This window comes from Oncorhynchus gorbuscha, unplaced genomic scaffold, assembly GCF_021184085.1.
Source record: "Oncorhynchus gorbuscha isolate QuinsamMale2020 ecotype Even-year unplaced genomic scaffold, OgorEven_v1.0 Un_scaffold_62:::fragment_2:::debris, whole genome shotgun sequence".
Taxonomy (NCBI): Eukaryota; Metazoa; Chordata; class Actinopteri; order Salmoniformes; family Salmonidae; genus Oncorhynchus; species Oncorhynchus gorbuscha.
The window spans coordinates 973-22,525 of record NW_025745446.1 but is presented as its reverse complement, the minus strand read 5'-3'; the positions used below and the strand labels follow the sequence as shown (position 1 = coordinate 22,525).

General features: G+C 42.1%; 1 protein-coding gene across 2 annotated transcripts; it reads right to left on the bottom strand.

Moving 5' to 3' along the window:
• Positions 1 to 18,220, bottom strand: LOC124019053 (methylmalonyl-CoA mutase, mitochondrial-like). 2 transcript variants are annotated; one of them, XM_046334412.1, is made up of 4 exons: positions 18,081 to 18,220; positions 15,697 to 15,844; positions 7,943 to 8,110; positions 1 to 1,616 (listed from the first exon to the last, which is right to left on the bottom strand). In XM_046334412.1, exons 1-4 carry the CDS (start codon positions 18,182 to 18,184, stop codon positions 1,488 to 1,490), a joined length of 549 nt encoding a protein of 182 aa, XP_046190368.1. In that variant the 5' UTR covers positions 18,185 to 18,220; the 3' UTR covers positions 1 to 1,487. The 2 variants fall into 2 exon arrangements, with proteins under 2 accessions (XP_046190368.1, XP_046190369.1); XM_046334413.1 differs by lacking the exon at positions 1 to 1,616 and adding an exon at positions 1,717 to 1,776.
• Positions 18,221 to 21,553: the final 3,333 nt, after the last annotated feature.

Here is a 21,553-nt window from a genome sequence, read left to right as displayed (position 1 = left end):
GAGCTGTTGAGCTTTATGTTATCGAGAGCCGAGACATGAGCAAGTCAATGGCACTCAGCGGATATGTAATCAGTCTCCATAGCACTCAACTCTTATTCCAAAAAAAACGGTTCAAAGCTCCAGCAGACAATTCAAAAAATAAGATATAAAGACAATACAAAAGCTTGAACATAAAGGCAAAAGGATGTCTGACCAAATACATACAGTAACATAGGCAATACAAAGTGGTCCGTTGCTGGCGAACATGTCTGATCTGTCCTGCTTGAGGTAATCTCTCTATCAGTTAGAATCTCTAACTTGAGAAGTGAGAATCAGGCAAATCTCCAACCCATTGTTACATAATAAGTGATTTACGTATGGGGGTCAAAGCTGAATTTGTTCCCAGTGGCAATGTATTAAATTTAGTCATTACCATTTGTCTGAGGGCGAGTTCTGGGGTTAAAGGGTCTGGCATGTTTCTCATTTTCACACAGAACAAGGAAGAGAGAAAATAAAAATGATTGTGAGAGAAATTACCTAATATGCCAAATGACTATCCTATTGCCAGGTTGTTATTGTTAAAGAGAATGTGTTCTCAATTTCTCTATAACCTACCTGGATAATTAAAAAGGTCATACGGTAGTGTATCTTCGCGATACTACGCGCAAAGTAATTTTGAAGTTAGCCAGCAGTAAAAACCCAAATCGATAAGTAATCAAGATAAGTTTTGTTAAAGTTAATGATCTTATTGATCAGATTCAATATCTCATCTGAACCATGGAAAACCTTAAGCTGTTACAGCAAACAAATCACATTATTCTTATTGACAACATAAGTTCAGTGACTTTAGATAACATGGAATTTAGATAAAAGTAATTATGAATAGTTCCACAATCTCCTTGTTCTACCATAATATCCTGTGCAGATTTCACACTATTATATTTTCAGTTTTCACAAACATCTGTGTATATTTATTTTATTTCTTTACCTTTATTTAACTCGGCAAGTCAGTTAAGAACAAATTCTTATTTTCAATGAAGGCCTTGTTCAGGGGCAGAATGACAGATTTTTACCTTGTCAGCTCGGGGATTCGATCTTGCAACCTTTCGGTTACAAGTCCAACGCTCTAACCACTAGGCTACCAGCCGCCCCATACCAGCCGCCCCAAGACAGACTAAGAGATCTGTAGACTAAACTGTATATTATTGGTTGTGGTTTAGGGCAAAATTCACACAGTCATTATGAATATATTCATGTCACAATCTCATTGCGCTATTCTATCATCCTGTGCAGATATCACACGCCAATGTTTGCAACTTCTTCCCATCGCTGTGTGTACGCACACACACACACACACACACACACACACACACACACACACACACACACACACACACACACACACACACACACACACACACACACACACACACACACACACACACACACACACACACACACACACACACACACACACAATTGAGTTATATTGTTCATCAGCAATCTGTCTACATGGCCTGGCGGATCTTGTCCAGGCTCTTCTCAATGTTGTCTATCACCTCTACTGCAGCCTGAGGGATTCTCGTCCCGGGGCCGAAGATACAGCACACACCAATCTGGTACAGGAACTCATAGTCCTGTAGAGAAACATACAGCATGGAGTTATATACTGTCAAAAGATACAGCACACACCTCTCTGGTACAGGAACTCATAGTCCTGTAGAGAAACATACAGCATGGAGTTATATACTGTCAAAAGATACAGCACACACCTCTCTGGTACAGGAACTCATAGTCCTGCAACATAGTGTTAAAGACACACATTCTCAGACCAAAATGGAATGAGGATGAAGTGCATTTTATTTTTTAACAGACCATGCAGAGACAGTAAAACCTTTACTAGAACCATTATCTCCCTTAATACCAGCGTATAACCAATGTGTGAGTCAGCAGATCTTCATAGGAAGAAGGGGAAGACCATTCTACTCAGTGAATAAAAAAATAAATATATCCACTGATTAAAAACACACTGTTTTGAAATGAAGGTAAACAGTAGCCCCAACAGGGTAGCACCATTGCTTAGCCAAAGGACAGCTAAACTAAAATATACAAAAGTATGTGGACACCCCTTCAAATGAGTGGATTCAGCTTATTTTAGCCACACCAGTTGCTGATTGGTGTCTAAAATCGAGCACACGGCCATGCAAACTCCATAGACAAACATTAGCAGGAGAATGGTGTTGTGTCTTTGACTTATTTTTTAATGTGATCGACTGCTATTTTATCAAATAATTACATACCACGTTAAATTATTACGTGATTAAGTTACTATCTTCCGACTAAACTCTAAAGATATTTATATATCTTACATCAGTCACAGTCAAGTCATTAATTCTTATTTACCTTCTATCAGTCTCATTCTGAATGTCGCAAAATCCTTGGGTGTCTGCACGAACCCTAGCATAAATTATGAATCAGCGATATACAAAGTGGCTTAATTATTTATTTACTAACCAACTAATCACACAGAATTACATAAAACACACAAACAGAATAGTTTACACATTGATTAATAATGCAATGAAAAGTCCCTAAGTGGACTACACCCGATATGACAGCTTGGCAGACAAAGAGCGGCAATACTTTGCAAATGAACGGCCGCTAATTCAAAGTAATTGCATTGTACATATTTACGTGTGTACAGTTGAAGTCGGAAGTTTACATACACCTTAGCCAAATACATTTAAAATCAGTTTTTCACAATTCCAGACATTTAATACTGGTTAAAAAAATCCCTGTCTTAGGTCACTTAGGATCACCACTTTATTTAAAAAATGTGAAATGTCAGAACAATAGTAGAAAATGATTTATTTCAGGTTTAATTTCTTTCATTACATTCCCAGTGGGTCAGAAGTTTACATACACTCAATTAGTATTTGGTAGCATAGTCTTTAAATTGTTTAACTTGGGTCAAACGTTTCAAGTAGCCTTCCACAAGCTTCCCACAATGAATTGGGTGAATTTTGGCCCATTCCTTGCTCGCACAAGCTTTTTCAGTTCTGCCCACAAATTTTCTATAGGATGGAGATCAGGGCTTTGTGATGGCCACTCCAATACCTCAACTTTGTTGTCCTTAAGCCATTTTGCCACAACTTTGGAAGTATCCTTGGGGTCATTGTCCGTTTGGAAGACCCATTTGTGACCAAGCTTTAACTTCCTGACGAATGTCTTGAGATGTTGCTTCAATATATCCACAGACTTTTCCTGCCTCATGATGCCATCTATTTTGTGAAGTGCACTAGTCCTTCCTGCAGCAAAGCACCCCCACAATATGATGCTGCCACCCCTGTGCTTCACGGTTGGGATGGTGTGCTTGCAAGCCTCCCCCTTTTTCCTCCAAACATAACGATGGTCATTATGGCCAAAGAGCTCTATTTTTGTTTCATCAGACCAGAGGACATTTCTCCAAAAAGTACAATCTTTGTCCCCATGTGCCGTTCCCACATATAGCCTGGCTTTTTTATGACGGTTTTGGAGCAGTGGCTTTTTCGTTGCTGAACGGCCTTTCAGGTTATGTCGATATAGGACTCGTTTTACTGTGGCTATAGATACTTTTGTACCGGTTTCCTCCAGCATCTTCACAAGGTCCTTTGCTGTTGTTCTGGGATTGATTTGCACTTTTCGCACCAAAGTACGTTCATCTCTAGGAGACAGAACGCGTCTCCTTCCTGAGCGGTATGATGACTGCGTGGTCCCATGGTGTTTATACTTGCGTACGACTGTTCGTACAGATAAACGTGGTATCTTCAGGCGTTTAGAAATTGCCCCAAGGATGAACCAGACTTGTGGTGGTCTACAATTGAGGTCTTGGCTGATTTCTTTAGATTTTCCCATGATGTCAAGCAAAGAGGCACTAGGTTTGAAGGTAGGCCTTGAAATACGTCCACAGGTATACCTCCAATTGAATGATGATGATGTCAATTAGCCTATCAGAAGCTACTAAAGTCATGACATAATTTTCTGGAATTTTCCAAGATTTTTAAAGGCACAGTCAACTTAGTGTATGTAAACTTCTGACCCACTGGAATTGTGATACAGTGAATTATAAGTTAAATAATCTGTCTGTAAACAATTGTTGGAAAAATGACTTAGGACATCTACTTTGTGCATGACACAACAGACTTGCCAAAATTAGAGTTGGTTAACAAGAAATTTGTTTTAATGACTCCAACCTAAGTGTATATAAACGCTGACTTCAACTGTATGTCTTTGCGGTCTCTCCGTTGAAAACACTTGATCCGTCTGGGGAGTAATTTGACAGAAAGTCTCTGGTTTGTCCACCAGAGATCAAAGTCTTTCGTAGTTGTAGCTCTGTTATTATGGATATGTCAGACGTACCAACAGCCGTTTGATAGGAAATTGTTCTTTAGAATGGATCTTTCAGATCCATTTCTCGGATGAGGGTAATAGACTAAAGTACTTAAACAGCTGCAGACTGAATGTTCCTTTGTAGTTTTCATCTTCTTCACTCGAGAAAGTTTCAGTGTCTAGCCATCCAGTACCTTTCAGCTTACACTGTTGGTCTCGCTGGTCTCAGAGTGGTAACCATTTCAGTGTGGGGATGCCTTCTCTGGTCTTTAGTTTTGTAGATTTCTTAACCCTTTTTGACGTCCGGTTCAAACCACGTGCTTGGTCTCTAGAGATTTAATAGAAACGGATTCTCTGAAGTATTGAATCACGCGTTACCATCTGCCAGTCCGACGGACTGCCCAAATGCATAGTACCATATGTAAAGTTTGGAGGAGGAGGAATAATTGTCTGGGGATGGTTTTCATGGTTCGGGCTAGACCCCTTAGATCCAGTGAAGGGAAATCTAAATGCTACAGCATGCAATGACATTCTAGACGATTCTGTGTTTCCAACTTTGTGGAAACCGTTTGGGAAAGACCGTTTCCTGTTTCAGCATGACAATGCACAAAGTGAGGTCCATACAGTAATGGCTTGTCAGCTGTGCTGCAAAGTGTTGACGTGATCTGTAATGAACGTGCATAAACTCAGAGCAAAGGGCTAAACACCTCCAAGAATTCCTGTCTGAACTGGAGTCGGTATGGAAGAACTTGATGAATGGCTGAGCCGGGGCAGAGTTTTAGTTTTTTGAAATTAACTGTTTTCTTCCAACTGTGAGCCAGGCAGACAAACTGGCCTGCACAGAGCCCTGACCTCAAACCCATCGAACACCTTTGGGATGAATTGAAACGCCAACTGTGAGCCAGGCCTAATGGCCCAACATCATTGCCTGACCTCACTCTTGAATGGAAGCAAGCTCTTGTGCCTGAATGGAAGCAAGTCTCTGCAGCAATGTTCCAACATCTAGTAGAAATCCTTCCCAGGAGAGTGGATGCTGTTATACCTTTCACTTACTTAGCCAAAGCAGCTAATTTAGCCTATTCAACAACCTGACTCAGAGAGGAATGGTATTTATGTTAGCCAGCTGGCTAAGGCTATCCAACACTTCATCTGTTCCAAGTCAAAGTAAGCTTTCGGTTTTATGAATGTATTGCCTGCTAAACTGGTTGCTGTACACTGTACTGTGTGATTGTACACAAGGTTTGGATTGTGGGTTTACTAATGTGTTAATTTTAGTTTGTTGACATAATGTTAATATGGTGACAACAATGTAGGCTGTGTAGCGGTTAGGGGTTATGGTATGAAGGTTTAGCTTGGAGAGGTTTTTGCGCCTGGTAACAGACACCTGTTGTGTTGTGCACTGAAGTCCACAAGCAAAGGGAAAATGTAAGAGGAGAAGAGCACGTAGATGATAGAAGGAATTATACAATGAGTAAAGTGATGATGCTTTATGTGGCTGCTATGAAAGTGAACTGTGGGTGCAGGTGATCAGGGATGTATTCAGTCCACCAATTCTGTTACTAAACTGAAGAAAACGGAATGAAACAAGGAGGGATCTACCTGAATTTGTCCAATAAAAACTCTTGTTTTAGTTGCAAAGCAGTTTGCAACTGTTTGGACTAATGATTACACCCCAGATGAGATAGATACAGGCAAGAGTGTGCAAGGTGATATTGAAAGTGTCACTGTCTTTCACTTTGATTACCACAATTTGTCTCTAGACCATGTGCACCTATATTACAAATGTTAATTTCTAGGCTAAGTTGTAGCAACCTCATTATGGGTATAAGGCAAATTTGAGTATCATGTAGTAGCGTACACCTATCAAATCACCATCCCTAATCTCTAATGGCACGAACCACCACTGGTGTGAATGCACCCTGAGAAACCTGCATATTTTGATATCTATATAGCAGAGCTATTATACTGTAGCATAGTGTCGAAGCTGAAGAAAAGCTCTTTATGAATAAAATATTCACTATGAATACCACCATCTATACATAAAGGACAGAGGACAAGGCGGCGCAATCACGTCACGTCTAGGAATGTTAGCGGCAGTTCTCATGGTATTGTATTCGTTATGATACAATCTTGTGTGTTCAACATGGGCCTCTGATCCTGGCTGTTTTATGTTTGTTGTTGTTGGCTCTATAATCGGCTAATGTCTATTTGTGTGAACACAGAAACATGGTTTCATAAATGAGACGTCTCTCTGAATACATAAACTAAATGGTTTCATCTCTCTCACAGGACACCAGTAGCTATTACTAGGTGTGTGTGTGTGTGTGCGTGTGTGAATCCAGGCATCAAGTGGCAGAGCTATGGATTTTGATGTCAATTCCTATTTGCACTGCTTTGACTTTTCCAATTCACACCCACTCCGAGCAACACCTCCATCCCACAATACATTATAAAGGCATCCATTGGTCCACTGCAGAAGGCAACTGATTTGTTAAACTACCAAGACACAAGCACACACATTTGTGTGTATATTAAGACGGTAATCAGAAATAGTCATCAGGCAGCCTGATTGAGTTTACCTCAACTAACTCAATGTTTTCTCACTCTTCAGGCCTAGCAGTAATTAAACCATCTCATAGGTTCCATGTGTGCACCACACTCTGTGTGTGTTTTTGTTTTGAACAACAAACAATACATCTGGTTAGCCGACCTATGGGAGGCAGGACGGAGCTGGCCCTGGATCCCGTTAAGTTTGCTGTCTCCTGGGCGGGCACATGTACATACAACACAGTCCTCATACACAGATTTCTCACATAAATGCACAACTTTAAAATCAGGTTACAGACCAGGTAACTAGGCCTTGGACCGAGCAGGCTATGAGTTATTCTACTGTTTGGTCAAGCAGAGAGACAAAACTGGTCTTATTTATTTTCCTATTTGATGAGAGAAACTGATGGCAGCTCGTGTTGGTGTCATTTACACTATTATTGTTTAGTATTCTGCAGAGAGAAAGGAGAAAGATGGTGGGAAAGAGGTGGATCGTTGTATATTCTGTATATGTATATTTCTTGACGTTTTTTAAAATTGTTTTAATTTTGAGAGCCTGAGTGAGTAACCTTGGAGAGGTAGATCATTATTTGGTATCAGAAAGAGAAAGACTGACAGAGACTCAGGACATTCTCAGGGTTCATCTCCCTACAAGTCAAAGGTTACCGTGTACATGAGGTGGGATGATCCCTCCACAGATGACCAGGATGTCAGGGTGGTTGAGGTTGGGTTAGGGGTCACAGGTTACCTGAGGTGGGATGACCCCTCCACAGATGACCAGGATGTCAGGGCGGTTGAGGTTGGGTTAGGGGTCACAGGTTACCTGAGGTGGGATGACCCCTCCACAGATGACCAGGATGTCAGGGCGGTTGAGGTTGGGTTAGGGGTCACAGGTTACCTGAGGTGGGATGACCCTTCCACAGATGACCAGGATGTCAGGACGGTTGAGGTTGGGTTAGGGGTCACAGGTTACCTGAGGTGGGATGACCCCTCCACAGATGACCAGGATGTCAGGGCGGTTGAGGTTGGGTTAGGGGTCACAGGTTACCTGAGGTGGGATGACCCCTCCACAGATGACCAGGATGTCAGGGCGGTTGAGGTTGCGAAGCTCCTTGATAAGCTCTGGGACCAGGGTCTTGTGTCCTGCGGCCAGCGTGCTGACCCCAACACAGTGGACGTCTGCATCTACCGCCTGCTGGGCCACCTCCAGGGGGGTCTATAGAGGAGGAAACAAAGTAGTATGAAAAAACAGTAGTCATCATCACGTTAGTAGTCAAACCACTGCCAATGATGTGGAAAGTCTATATAGTGGTCCTCCTATACTGTACGTCTCAATAAGATCTGATTTATTACTTCTAAATCATGTGTTATATTTTAAGGCTGAGACTGCCCCAAGGCATGTTCAACAAGCAATATATTAGCGAACGCGTGTGGCAAACTGTGTTTGTTTCAAACAAAGTTTGTTGAACTTTTGTTTTTTAAACACAAACATTCCATTATGTTAGTTTTAGCTACTCTTGCTGATAACACAATGTAATGACCACGTAAAATGTTGGTTTTACCTGTGGCTTTCTGACTTTTTAGATCCTGGTCCCGATGTCATGGAGTGGCTACAGATTTTAGTGGGTGAAGCGTCGAGGGTTATGTGGAGGAAGTCGTCCCTCGCTACAACGACTTCGCCCTTCGGTGTCATTTTCGGTTGAACCCCAAAAACGTTTTGGTAATTTGGATGTCTAGACGGCCTGTGTTTTGGTCAAAGTAGCCTAAATAAAGTGTCACTAAAATCCCCAATGATGTAGTGTGAGGTTCTGTGTTATACACTATAGCCCGTTACCATATCATATGCGATGGAATATTATCTGCTGTTGGCTTGTGTGGGTGTATGTGTTATGCAACATAGCTGACTTGAGACATTGTTAACAGTTTCAGGGCCATGGGCCTTTCTCGTGATGGAAAAATACAGAATAACATAAAAACGGACACATACAGAGCGTAGTGTAGGGAACAAACGGTCTTTTGTTAGATAACAGGAGCTACGCTGGCCATGCTGGTTCTGTGCATGATGCACGCGTGTACAGAACCAGCAACCCTAAGGCTCACCTCGATGCCTACCCTTTGCCAAAGCAGTACCACCTCATGGGGGTAGTCTGCCTATCCCATAAGCCTGGATCTTATTGTCCCATTCAGGGACAATAGTCACCTATTGGACAAGCACAAAAGATTTAACCAGATCCACAGACGTCCTTTGGGCTGTTAAAGTGCCAATGGAGGAGACTCCAACCTCTGGAATGCTGCTGCTGGAGAAGAGCTAGAAGCCATCGCCAGTGCCCTGTGTCCTCCACAGCATGGTCCTTATCCATGAAGGCATCACAGAGGACTTGGATGAGGACCATGTTGTGGCACATGACATCGAGCGAGTCCCTGATCCTGCAGACAATAGAGTGGCCCCACATAACCAGGCTGTCCAGAAGAGGGACAACATAATGCACCTGCTCTAAAAAAAAAATGTAATACTTATTGTTGCACAATGGAGAAAATTGTTCTGGTGTCCATCTTTTAAGAAATAGCATTTTCAATGATTGAGACACATGACATAGAATAACTGTCTTTTTCCAGAAGGAACTTCAGTTTGCAAAGAGACCAAAAAGGACTAACAAGGAAAAGCTAAATATTTGTTTATTAGATTGCATACATAAATAACACAAAACATTCCAAAAATCTATTCCATTGACTACAACATTGAGAACCATTAAAAAAAACTGATTTGATTTATTTAAATAAGTAAATCTTTTACTTAAATAATAATAATAACTGCTTATTCCAAAACTAATTTACTTCAATCACTGTTCATTCAAAAACGGATTTACTTCAATTAACAGTCACTGCTCAGTAATACGCTGCAAATCAGCAGTGAACTCTTCAGAGAGAGAGTTCCTGTCTTGCTGAATCTGGACTAAATGTCTTTGCAGGCTGAGCATTTCTAACATTTTTGCATCAATGGCTGCGGTAAACCTTGAAGGTTCTGGTGGCAGTGTGTGGGTGTCAGTGTGAGGAGGGGGAAGGGTTGGGCGCTGTATGTGTTTGTGGCTGTGTGTGGGTGTCAGTGTGAGGAGGGGGAAGGGTTGGGCGCTGTATGGGTTTGTGGCTGTGTGTGGGTGGGTGGAGTTGAATGTGTGTCAATGCGAAGAGGTTGAGAGTTGGATGTGTGCAGCTTTTTTGTGGATATTGAATATTGAGGTCTACAGGCGTATGTGGGTGTGTGTGGGTGGAGGTGTTGTGGTTTATGTCAGTGTGGTAGTGAATGTTGTGGTCTGTTGGTGTTTGTGGGTGTGTGTGGGTGGAGATGTTGTGGTGTGGGTTATGTGAGTGTGGTAGTGAATGTTGTGGTCTGTTGGTGTTTGTGGGTGTGTGTGGGTGGAGATGTTGTGGCGTGGGCTATGTGAGTGTGGTAGTGAATGTTGTGGTCTGTTGGTGTTTGTGGGTGGAGGTGTTGGGATGTGTGTCCGTGAATGAAGAAACAATGCGGACAGGAGTTACTGCTGATTGAGAGGATCAACCATGTTGCTGCTCTAAGGTTGTCAGTAAATAGCCGGCTACAAACTAGCTAGTTAAGTAGAATTAGCCTTGGGAGTAGCCTATTGTATAGCCTACTGTTTGCTCCCAATGCCAGCTTTCGGGCAGAGTCTGTGTGCTCGGGGACACACACCCCATCATGGAGAATCATCCCTTATCCATACAAGGAGCAAGTAGCCTATGCTAAGCTAGCTATACAGGCTATGCATCGATATACAGTGAGGGAGTAGCCTATGCTAAGCTAGCTATATAGGCTATGCATCGATATACAGTGAGGGAGTAGCCATGTTTTCTTATCATGAGCAGAAGATGGTGCTTGTCACTATGATTCTGGTGATTAGTTTAGTGCAGCATCAATATTGATAATAGCCATCACTGTGTCGCGCAGCTCACGAGACCAAGGCAAGGCACTCTATCAGTGATAGCTGACATTTTATGGGTCATCCCAGTCACATTAGTTCATGTGACTTGCGTCGGCAGTCACAATTTAAATATTGTACAAATTATTTTCGGACAATATTATTCTCTGGAACCCTATTCCCTTACACAGTTTAAGCTAGAAATGCATTATCTTAATTTGAGACTGGTCTGGACTAGTGTACTAGTATCTCGGCACTTTTACTGCTTTTCTGCTCTGAGCAAAATCAGAGTATGTGCTAGCTCATTAGTGCATACTGTAGCATGAGTCAGACTAGTATACATTTGACGGTATCATTTCAGTCAACGTAGTTACATTTACTTCATGCTTATCTGCAGCAGTAGGTTCAAGTTCAAGCCATGTCTAATCATGTGTCATACATTTGACATAGGTAGTAGTCCGTGTCCGTCCATCTTCGTGTTCCAGTAGTATTATTATTCTAGTGACAGTTTACTGACTCTATTCTTAGTTTATCGTATGCTATTGTATTGTATGCCAATTGTAGTGATCGTGTCATTCTAGTCATCATCAGGGGTGAAAGTAGATGTAATGTTCTTCCAGGTATGGGCCCAATCATAGAATTCCATATAGAACCCCTATTAATTCAATAGGATCTCTGTGGGACTAATCATAAAGATTTGTCATTTCACTTTTAAAATGTATTACCTTTAATTGGGGCATAAACACAACCAGTTATGATTTCATCTGATTGTCAAACAATCACTTCAAAGGGCTCCTTTACTAGACTACGCGTGCACATTCAACCTACTGTATTTCCAGCCTCTAAACTGTCTGTATGGTGAATGGAAAGAGACCTCTAACACAGATTTTTTTTTTTTTTTTGAGTTCACTGCTCCGATATCTCGATATCGGCCACTTATCTCTGCCTTGTCATTTTGGATTGTCGACTATACCACCCGTTTTCAAGTCCATTCGCACATTTTTCATGCCTCTGACATGCGGTAATGAGAAATAATTGTGAAATAGCCTACAGTTTACATGTTTGTTTTAATTATTGTGACAGGCTCATGTTTTACCGGTACGGCGTACCCCCACTATTTATTTTGCCGGGACGCAGTACCAGACCGCCTTACTTTCACCCCTGGTCAGCGTGTATTAAGCTACTGAAACTAACCATGCACATGCTCCTACAAATGTGATAAATCGGCAGCCATGCCATATGCAATACCGTGTATACATAACGAAGCAAAGAATATCAGCTCACACCTAAATGTGCTAGCAGTCACCATTGCATAAGAGTTGCAGCCTTAAACACACGATAGAAGTAGTATGTAAGACATGAAGATAACACATAATAATAGGAGCTAATACATGATGACTATAATGAAGTGATCGCTACAATTAGCATTCAAATGACACTACAGCCTCAATTTATATGTATACTATTGCCTAACCTAAACCCCAACTTGAAATCGGAGGAAGAAAAGTTAGGGTTATCATCTTGGACCTTAGTGGGGAAGCTGAAGCTGTATAGCTGTGCGATGACCAATCAGGGCTCGCTATAGTTTGAACCGTGTTGCCTAACCCTGTTGATACTAGCATTACCTAGCAGGCGGTGGGCTTGCTAAACAGTCACATGGCGATAAGCTGTCGGCGATCAAGCGGCTATTGCCTCTAATGGGAACGTCTGTTAGAGAGTTTATTTCAGAAATCAAGGCTTATTCTACTAATCTATGGGGTCTATTTCTCTCGTTATCAGGTCATTTATTATTTTCTCACGGCTACCGGCATATACCGTTAGACATAAACCTTCAGCTCAAGTAGACTATTTATTAGGTCTAGGTTTTAGATTATAATGTCACTCTCATTGCTGCTGAGCAATATTAGTAGGTTATTAGGCTATTTAGATAGTTACGTAACCACCTGTACTAACGTTTAGTTGAGTTTTTTTGGGGGCGTTGTTAGTAATACCGTCTGTATGTTGATTTATGCCATGTGATGGTGTGTCATGGCTGAGCTGTGCCACTCTGCAGCAGTCTACTGTCTGCTCTTCTCTCTGTACAATGTCTTCTGTTATATAACCACGTATACATCTTTTCTATTCCAAATTTCAGTCAGGCAAATGCAGCCTTTCTTATCATGGCTCGATAGCAGGGATTCAATTCATATTGAGTGTCAGGACCCTTTGGCGTGCAGTCTGCTCAGGAATCCATCGGTCCGCCTTCTTTCCGTGGACTACGGAGAAGCAACCAACATGAGTTGGTATCTCTCCTCACTCAGTAGCACAACTTTGAGTTCATGTTAAGGCAACAATGTTAAGGTTGCATTACACTTTCCAGAGGTGGTCCGTATGATGGCTTTAGGGGTTCTTCAGTCTGAATAAGCTACATGTTCCTTGCCTTTAATCTTGCATGATCTCTTATGTTCTGCTTGCACTATGGACACTCACATGTTAACTGTACTCTCATACACTCCAAGATGAAATAATTAGCATGGAACATCAGTCATCTGAACCAGAACAAATACTGCTTTGTCCTCTCTTTCATGTCATGCTGCCTGCATGCTGAGCAGCACACGGCAAACCTTTGTTCAACATTGATGCTGGCAACCAAGGACAAGTTACTGGTATTCATCACGGCTCTGATTCCTTCGTCAGCGCTGCGAGCTAGTTACGAGCTATGAGCCACCCAATTCCACTGCTACTGCTTCTCAATCGTTCCCAACTTCACCCTCAAGATCATGGATCGTGGAGCCTACATGAGTTCCTGCAGTATTGCCATATGGCAGTATTGTAGTATGATCATAAAATCATCCCTCCCAACGAGTTCTCTAATTTCCTGAAACATTTTAGAAAAAGGCTGTGTCATTATCCCCGCAATGGGAGGGTGCAACAGTATTTAAAACAGGGTGCCAATAAATTTGAGCGCTGTCTTTGAAAAAAAGTATTACTTGTTTAACAAAATCTCTGTCTGAGCAATTGTATTAGTATAAAACAATATAATTCCCCAATGTTTTTGAGCATACAATATAGCTCAGTATTTGTATTATTTATTTTGCAGTCTTTTTGGCTCATCTTTATCAAGGGTGCCAATAATTATGAACCTGACTGTATGTGAGACTGAATGTCCCCTGAACACGGGAAACTGTTTAGCGTGGAAAACCCAGCAGTGTTGCAGCTCGAGACAAACCGGTGCTCCTGGCATCTACTACCACACCCCATTTAACGGGACTCAAATCTTTCGCCTTGCCCGTTCACCCTCTGAATTGCACACATACACAATCCATGTCTCAATTGTCTCAAGGTTTAAAAAAATCCGGCTTTAACCCGTCTCCTCTCCTTAACAAGTGACATTAATAAGAGTGTTCACCTGGATTCACCTGGTCATGGAAAGTGTATAATATATGCCATTTAGCAGACGCTTTTATCCAAAGCGACTTACAGTCATGTGTGCATACATTCTACGTATGGGTGATCCCGGGAATCGAACCCACTACCCTGGCGTTACAAGCGCCATGCTCTACCAACTGAGCTACAGAAGGACCACATGTATGTTCTATAGGTTTTGAATCAATACAACGTCACAATTACGGTACAGTGTTCAAGTTGGCTGCTGGAGGGCAAGGAGACACCCAGCTTCACTAAACCATAGACAACTATGTGCCGTTTCTATCATCTCATCAGCCCTTGAAGAGCAGTCAGAACTACATTTTTTTTATGTATGATTCTACATGCTCCATCGTCAGTTATACAGCAAGTAACTGCATGCTTTTCAAGATCAACTTCAATTGATCATGTCATTTCAGAACCGTGAAGAGTAGCCTATCCATTTGGCATGTAGCTAGCTAAGCAAACCACGTTTGCAGCTCACTTAACTGCTGTTAAACTCCACACAGTTGTCACTGACTAGTTGTATAGTCATTTCCCACTGGGCAAACAATTTAGGTACTTAGAGCATTCTTAGAATTATTATTTTTTTGAATCAGGTTTTGGCTTGGCAGACCTCGTTTCTTTATTGACATTTCAATAAAACTCATGAATGTAACTACTTGGCAAATGATATCTTCTACTTGTAGCCCTGGTTGTCCTGAAAATAAAATGGTTAAACACTTCAATGTGAGACTAAATATGAGGGCAGGGCAAGCAGATGAATGAAAGTAGTGCATTTCATGTTGTTTCCGATTCAGGGATTGGCTGGGACGTTTTAACAAGACTGGAGTGTCTAACTATCTTCGCTAGGAGAATGACGAGGGAAGAGTGGTGAAACGTAGTGAACTGGCCGGTATGCAGCTTTGATGTTTGCTATGCCTGTGTAGGGAATGTTCCATAGGTCTAGAGTAGACCAGATGGACTCACACTCAGACAAATTTCGGCGTTAATCGTTTAAAAGGACGATTGACCAAGATATGACCCACCTGCAGATTTATAGTAAGGGCTTTTTCCAAGCACGAATATGATGTGGTATGTCTGCATGCAGCATTAACAATTGTTATCACACACGTTCCTTAGTGCGGTGATCATTGTGCTATGCCTGGCATAGCTTATGTGAATGACTGCCTTGACCTTTAAGAATTAGTTGAGGCGTGACTAAAACAACACAGAGGCAGGGATTGAACCCAACGCAAATGAACGACCTAAGCACAGAAATAGATTCATAGGCAGTTTCGCAGAGATCCCATTCGCTGCTAACTGCTCGAAGAGAAGTCACCTCGGTTGTTTATCTGCGTTTGTTTGAAACCATGCCTCACTTGATCTTCTCTCCCTGTCGTGGAGTTATTCTTTACTGTGAACACTTGGGAAATAAATACTCTATCGTTTCTCTTCAAGTCCAGTAGCTAGCAACTAAGCTTACCTGGAAGAGCGGTCCAATGTCAACGTCGAATCCCAGGTCAGCGAATCCCGTAGCGATGACCTTTGCCCCCCTGTCATGGCCGTCCTGGCCCATCTTGGCCACCAGCAGACGAGGGTTCCTGCCCTCATGCTTCTTAAATTCCACCACCCTGGGAGAAGATTAATAAGTCATATCAATAGTTATTAATAATTAAGTGTTTATGGTACACAACCACCTTGGACACTCAATAGAGGACAGGGAAGGAGAGGTCATATTAGGGACTGTAGTGATGGCTGGGTAGTATTCTTTAGACACCAAACAGAAGAAAACGAACTGAAACAAGGAAGGACTGCCGTAACATGTCCAAAAATAAACATATTTTTGTTTTCCGTTGCTAAATGCTTTGGTATGGTGTGCTCTAATCAACACAGCCTTTATGTGTAGTGGAACGTCTAGCATAAAATGGCTCAGATGGGTGGATGCTACTGTACAAATGGGTGGTTGATGAGGTCAGTTACCTTTGCTTTGAATAATGCACTATATAAATGCAAATTATTGCATTAGTGTATTTGCCAGCAAAGAGCTTCGATTTTCTTCTTAAACTCCACAACCCTGTTCAGAAATGTGTAATATTATTAAAGTTCTTGAAAGGCTCTACAGAAATTAAATGTATTGTAATTCCAGACACAACAACAGCAATAGTGACTTGATGGGGGAGAAAGTTGAAAACTCTGATCACAAACAATCACATAGGAGGTTCAATAAGGGCCTTCAAACATCTTCTCCGTGCATTGCTGAAGTGTAGAAGCATGCCAATCACTTTGGCTTCCCAAGGGGACAACCACCTAGCCTGGTTAAGCCAGACTGAATTCTGCGTCACTTGAGAACAAACCTGATTTAGGCTCTGTCTATGAGAGTAAAAGCTTCGTCTATGAATCCTGCTGGAACTGAACTGTTCTGCAGATCGATCAGATCGAGTCAAGAGGTGGCAGTTATCTTACTGGGAAGGAAAAGGCAGACAAGTAGAGTTACTGGTTCAAATCCCAGGACAGGCACACAGTGGGATGAGCAAGTGGAAGGTTGCTGGTGTCAGAGCCATTCTGCCTTTGAGCAAGGCATTTAACCCTGAAATGGTTCTGCACTGCAGTTGACCCTGTACTTATTTCAAGTGTGTGTGTGTGTGTGTGTGTGTGTGTGTGTGTGTGTGTGTGTGTGTGTGTGTGTGTGTGTGTGTGTGTGTGTGTGTGTGTGTGTGTGTGTGTTATGGTTGGGCGATATTACGATAGTATCATCTATCGAGGATGATTGACAACCATCGTTGATGGTGACGACCTCATGATGGGACAAACAATACTTAACCTATTTCAACTTGACTGCCGCAAAGCAGGGCAGTGCATGGATGACATTCCGAGTAAGGCTATAACATATATGAATATAGTTATTTCAATAAATATGTTGCATTTACAGAATGCAAGATAACTATGTAGACAGAGCTAAGAGTTTCACCAAAGCAGCACAAAATATTAGATCAGAAAATGTTTTTGTTTGGCAAGGACCAAAAGAAAGTAAATTGTTATAGCGGACATTTATTATTTTAAAAGTCACATTTTCGGTTCTCTCTCAATTTGATAAGAACATGACTTGGTACAGCTTTATTTTGAATGTCAAATATTTCAGGCCACAAAAAGTGAAATTCAGCAAACAATGCCAAGATGGAAAAATCCAATGAGAAAAAACGTAGGCTAGGCTACAGCTGAGCAAAGCTTATGCAAGAAAGGATGCATAGCCTATAGGCCTATTTCCATATTATTCTAACAATGTGCAACCTACCTACAACGCATTGTAAGCCCTGGCCTAATAAGAGGAGGACGAGGCAAAAATGCAAATCAGTATATAATTATCCAGTTCTAAGGACAGCAAGAGTTCCTTGCTCTGCAGCCCATGATGATTAACAAACCGTCACCCGATGTTGACTTTGTGTCACTCGCACCTCGGCACACACAGACACACAGATAGGCTTAGGCTACACATCTCTTTCGTGTCACATCTCCAATAGAGTAGAATAGTCTACTAGAAAATATTTGGATCCACTTATCTTTTGTCAACGTTCAGATTCCTCTCATCCCTCCTGTAACATGCAAGTCGCTAGCAGTGGGTTTCTCTCCCTTTTTTAATATTATTATTGGCCACTAGGAGGCAAAAACATCTTCTGCCATGAGTGCAGAATCATGATAGGACAAAAGCTGATATCACCCAACCATGTTTCAATATGTTTTGTGTTATTCAATATTATTACAAACCCTAGTGAGCTGTCTCATGGGGTTGAAAACAGAGCAGAGAAGATATTCTATATTCTAACATTAAGTACAACAGAGAATCAAGTACTATTTTCTTTCTGCTCTTACCGGTTGTGTGCTGTGGAGATCTCCTCATGCTCACCGAACTCGCTGCGGTAGGCTCCGCTCACCATCCTGGTGCTGGCTTTATGTTCCCCAAACACAGCCTTCATGGCATCCGTGATCTCCCCAACAGAACATCTGGGGAATGCACAACAACATGTCTCAAAAACACTTCTCTTTTAATCAAATATACCAACAGGGTTTCACAACGCTCTCCTTCAATATTCCCTGCAGTTCAGCTTACTTTATTTAAATCAGGATTGTCTATTCCGTAACAACTGCATTACACTGATCGCCAGGGAGTCCTGGGTTCAAAGAAAAATGCTGTTATGTATTTCTTAGGTGATCGTTTATGTCAGTGTTTCCCAAACCACTGCACTGAGGATAGGTAACATTGTCACCACCGATAAAATCCATGATAATTTCAATAAGCATTTCTCTACGGCTGGCCATGCTTTCCTCCTGGCTACCCCAACCCCCGCCAACAGCTCCGCACCCCTCTCAGCTACTTGCCCTAGCCTCCCCAGCTTCTCCTTCACCCAAATCCAGGTAGCAGATGTTCTGAAAGAGTTGCAAAACCTGGACCCATACAAATCAGCTGGGCTAGACAATCTGGACCCTCTCTTTCTAAAATTATCTGCCGCCATTGCTGCAAACCCTATAACCAGTCTATTCAACCTCTCTTTCGGATCGCCCGAGATCCATAAAGATTGGAAAGCTGCCGCGGTCATCTCCCTCTTCAAAGGGAGTGACAATCTAGACCCAAACAGTTATAGACCTATATCCATCCTGCCTTTCTAAAGTCTTCAAAAGCCAAGTTAATAAACAGATTACCGACCATTTCAAATCCCACTGTACCATCTCCGCTGTGCAATCTGGTTTCCGAGCTGGTCACGGGTGCACCTCAGTCACGCTCAAGGTACTAAACGATATCATAACCGCCATCGATAAAAGATTGTACAGTGCAGCCGTCTTCATCGACCTGGCCAAGGCTTTCTACTCTGTCAATCACAGTATTCTTATCGGCAGACTCAACAGCCTTGGTTTCTCAAATGACTGCCTCGCCTGGTTCACCAACTACATTTACATTTACATTTAAGTCATTTAGCAGACGCTCTTATCCAGAGCGACTACTTCTCAGACAGAGTTCAGTGTGTCAAATTGGAGGGCCTGTTGTACAGACCTCTGGCAGTCTCCATGGGGGTACCACAGGGTTAAATTCTCGGGCCGACTCTTTTCTCTGTATATATCAACAATGTCGCTCTTGCTGCAGGTGATTCTCTGATTCACCTCTACGCAGACAACACCATTCTGCATACATCTGGCCCTTCTTTGGACACTGTGTTAGCAAACCTCCATGCGAGCTTCAACGCCATTACAACACCCCTTCCGTGGCCTCCAACTGCTCTTAAACGCTAGTAAAACTAAATGCAACCTTTTCAAACATTCGCTGCCCGCAACCGCCCGCCCGACTAGCATCACTACTCTGGACGGTTCTGACTTAGGTATTTGTAGTTGTCCACATATTCTAGTTGTCTGGCTAGACTGTAAACTCTCCTTCCAGACTCATATTAAACATCACCCATCCAAGATGAAATCTAGAATCGGCCTTCTATTTCGCAACAAAACCTTCTTCACTCACGCCGCCAAACATACCCTAGTAAAACTGACTACCCTACCGATCCTCAACTTCGGCGATGTCATTTACAAAATAGCCTCCAACACTCTACTCAGCAAATTGGATGCAGTCTATCACAGTGCCATCCATTTTGTCACCAAAGCCCCAATACTACCCACCACTGCGACCTGTATGCTCTAGTCGGCTGGCCCTCGCTACATATTCGTCGCCAGACCCACTGGCTCCAGGTCATCTATAAGTCTTTGCTAGGTAAAGCTCCACCTTATCTCAGCTCACTGGTCACGATAACAACACCCACCACCGCACTCCAGCAGGTATATCTCACTGGTCATCCCCAAAGTCAACACCTCCTTTGGCAGCCGTTCCTTCCATTTCTCTGCTGCTAATGACTGGAATGAATTGCAAAAATCACTGAAGCTGGAGACTTATATTTCCCTCACTAACTTTAAACATGAGCTATCCGAGCAGCTAACCGATCGCTGCAGCGTTACATAGCCCATCTGTAAATAGCCCATCCAATCTACCTACCTCATCCCCACATTGTTTTTAATTCTCCTTTCTGCTCTTTTGCACACCAGTATTTCTACTTGCACATCATCATCTGCACATCTATCACTCCCGTGTTAATTTGCTAAATTGTAATTTCTTGCTACTATGGCCTATTTATTGCCTTACCTCCTCACACCATTTGCACACACTGTATATAGACTTTTCCCCCCCTATTTTTTTCCCTATTGTGTTATTCCATGTGTAACTCTGTGTTGTTGTTTGTGTCGCAATGCTTTGCTCCATCTTGGCCAGGTCGCAGTTGTAATTTTACAGTGGCTACACTTGCAGGACGCCATACTTGTGTAACCGAGTTCATCTTCAGTGTGGTCACATAGTAGCCTACTTAAACTAGACATTGTGCAGTGGCTATTGCTTTACATAGCCACATAGGCCTACACTACACTAAACCTACAAATTATATATGGGGGGGGGGGGGGGTCTGTATCAAAAAGGGTGGGAGTGGCAGGGCGCTTATTAGGAGATTATTTTAGAGGCCAGAACCCACAATTTTACACTGAATGCGTTTTTTCCATCCCAAAAATGTAATAAAATTATAGGTGGCCCACCCAAGGATTTCAATGGCTGAAACACTCCTGCACATTGTGCTACGACTATTCCTTTACATAGCCACATACTAACTGTAATACTGTTGCTTCAAAACCAACTGGTGTTTTAAATAGTCTCACGGTGTTCTGTTGGTATGTTTATTGTTCAGGGTGGTTTTATGTACACTGTCCTTGGGCGTTTTAAAAGGCAGTTATAACCAAAATGTACTACTATTGCCATCATCGTTATCATTGTTTACACTACAGAGCATCTTTGTCTGTCTGGCTGTATAGAATGGTCATGTGGTCTGTTAAAATGGCATCTGTCCCTGTTCTAGCCATTCCTTTACCACATACATCACTTTAAAACCAGAAGTGTTTTAATCATGTGATGCAAAGTGATTTAGGGAAAATCTCAACAAACTAACAGGGAGAGGAGCTAAAAAGTCCAAAAAACATCCTGAATTAAAAGGTTAATGGAATTCTCATGCAAGACTCCGATTTCATATCCACCACCTTTAACAAGGGCAGAGAACTGATCAAACATTTTCAACCAAGACCACAGTTCTCAATCCCATAGATAATAATAAACCAATATTCAGAATTCTTGAAATGTCAGCGTCAGCAGTGGACAGTATTATTCGCTTCTTCAGGAGCTCTAGAACAAAACATGTATTTAGTCTAGACACTGTATTCCTGTAGAGACAAAAATATTCTCTGATTGCCCCTATTGTACATCTCGTTAA

Excerpts from the sequence above, each read along its gene's own strand:
- LOC124019053 (XM_046334412.1), bottom strand. The coding sequence starts at position 18,184 with ATGAAGGCTGTGTTTGGGGAACATAAAGCCAGCACCAGGATGGTGAGC. Across the intron at positions 15,845-18,080 it reads ATCTCCACAGCACACAACCG|GGTGGTGGAATTTAAGAAGC; the intron begins GTAAGAGCAGAA and ends ATCTTCTCCCAG. Across the intron at positions 8,111-15,696 it reads ACATTGGACCGCTCTTCCAG|ACCCCCCTGGAGGTGGCCCA; the intron begins GTAAGCTTAGTT and ends CCTCCTCTATAG.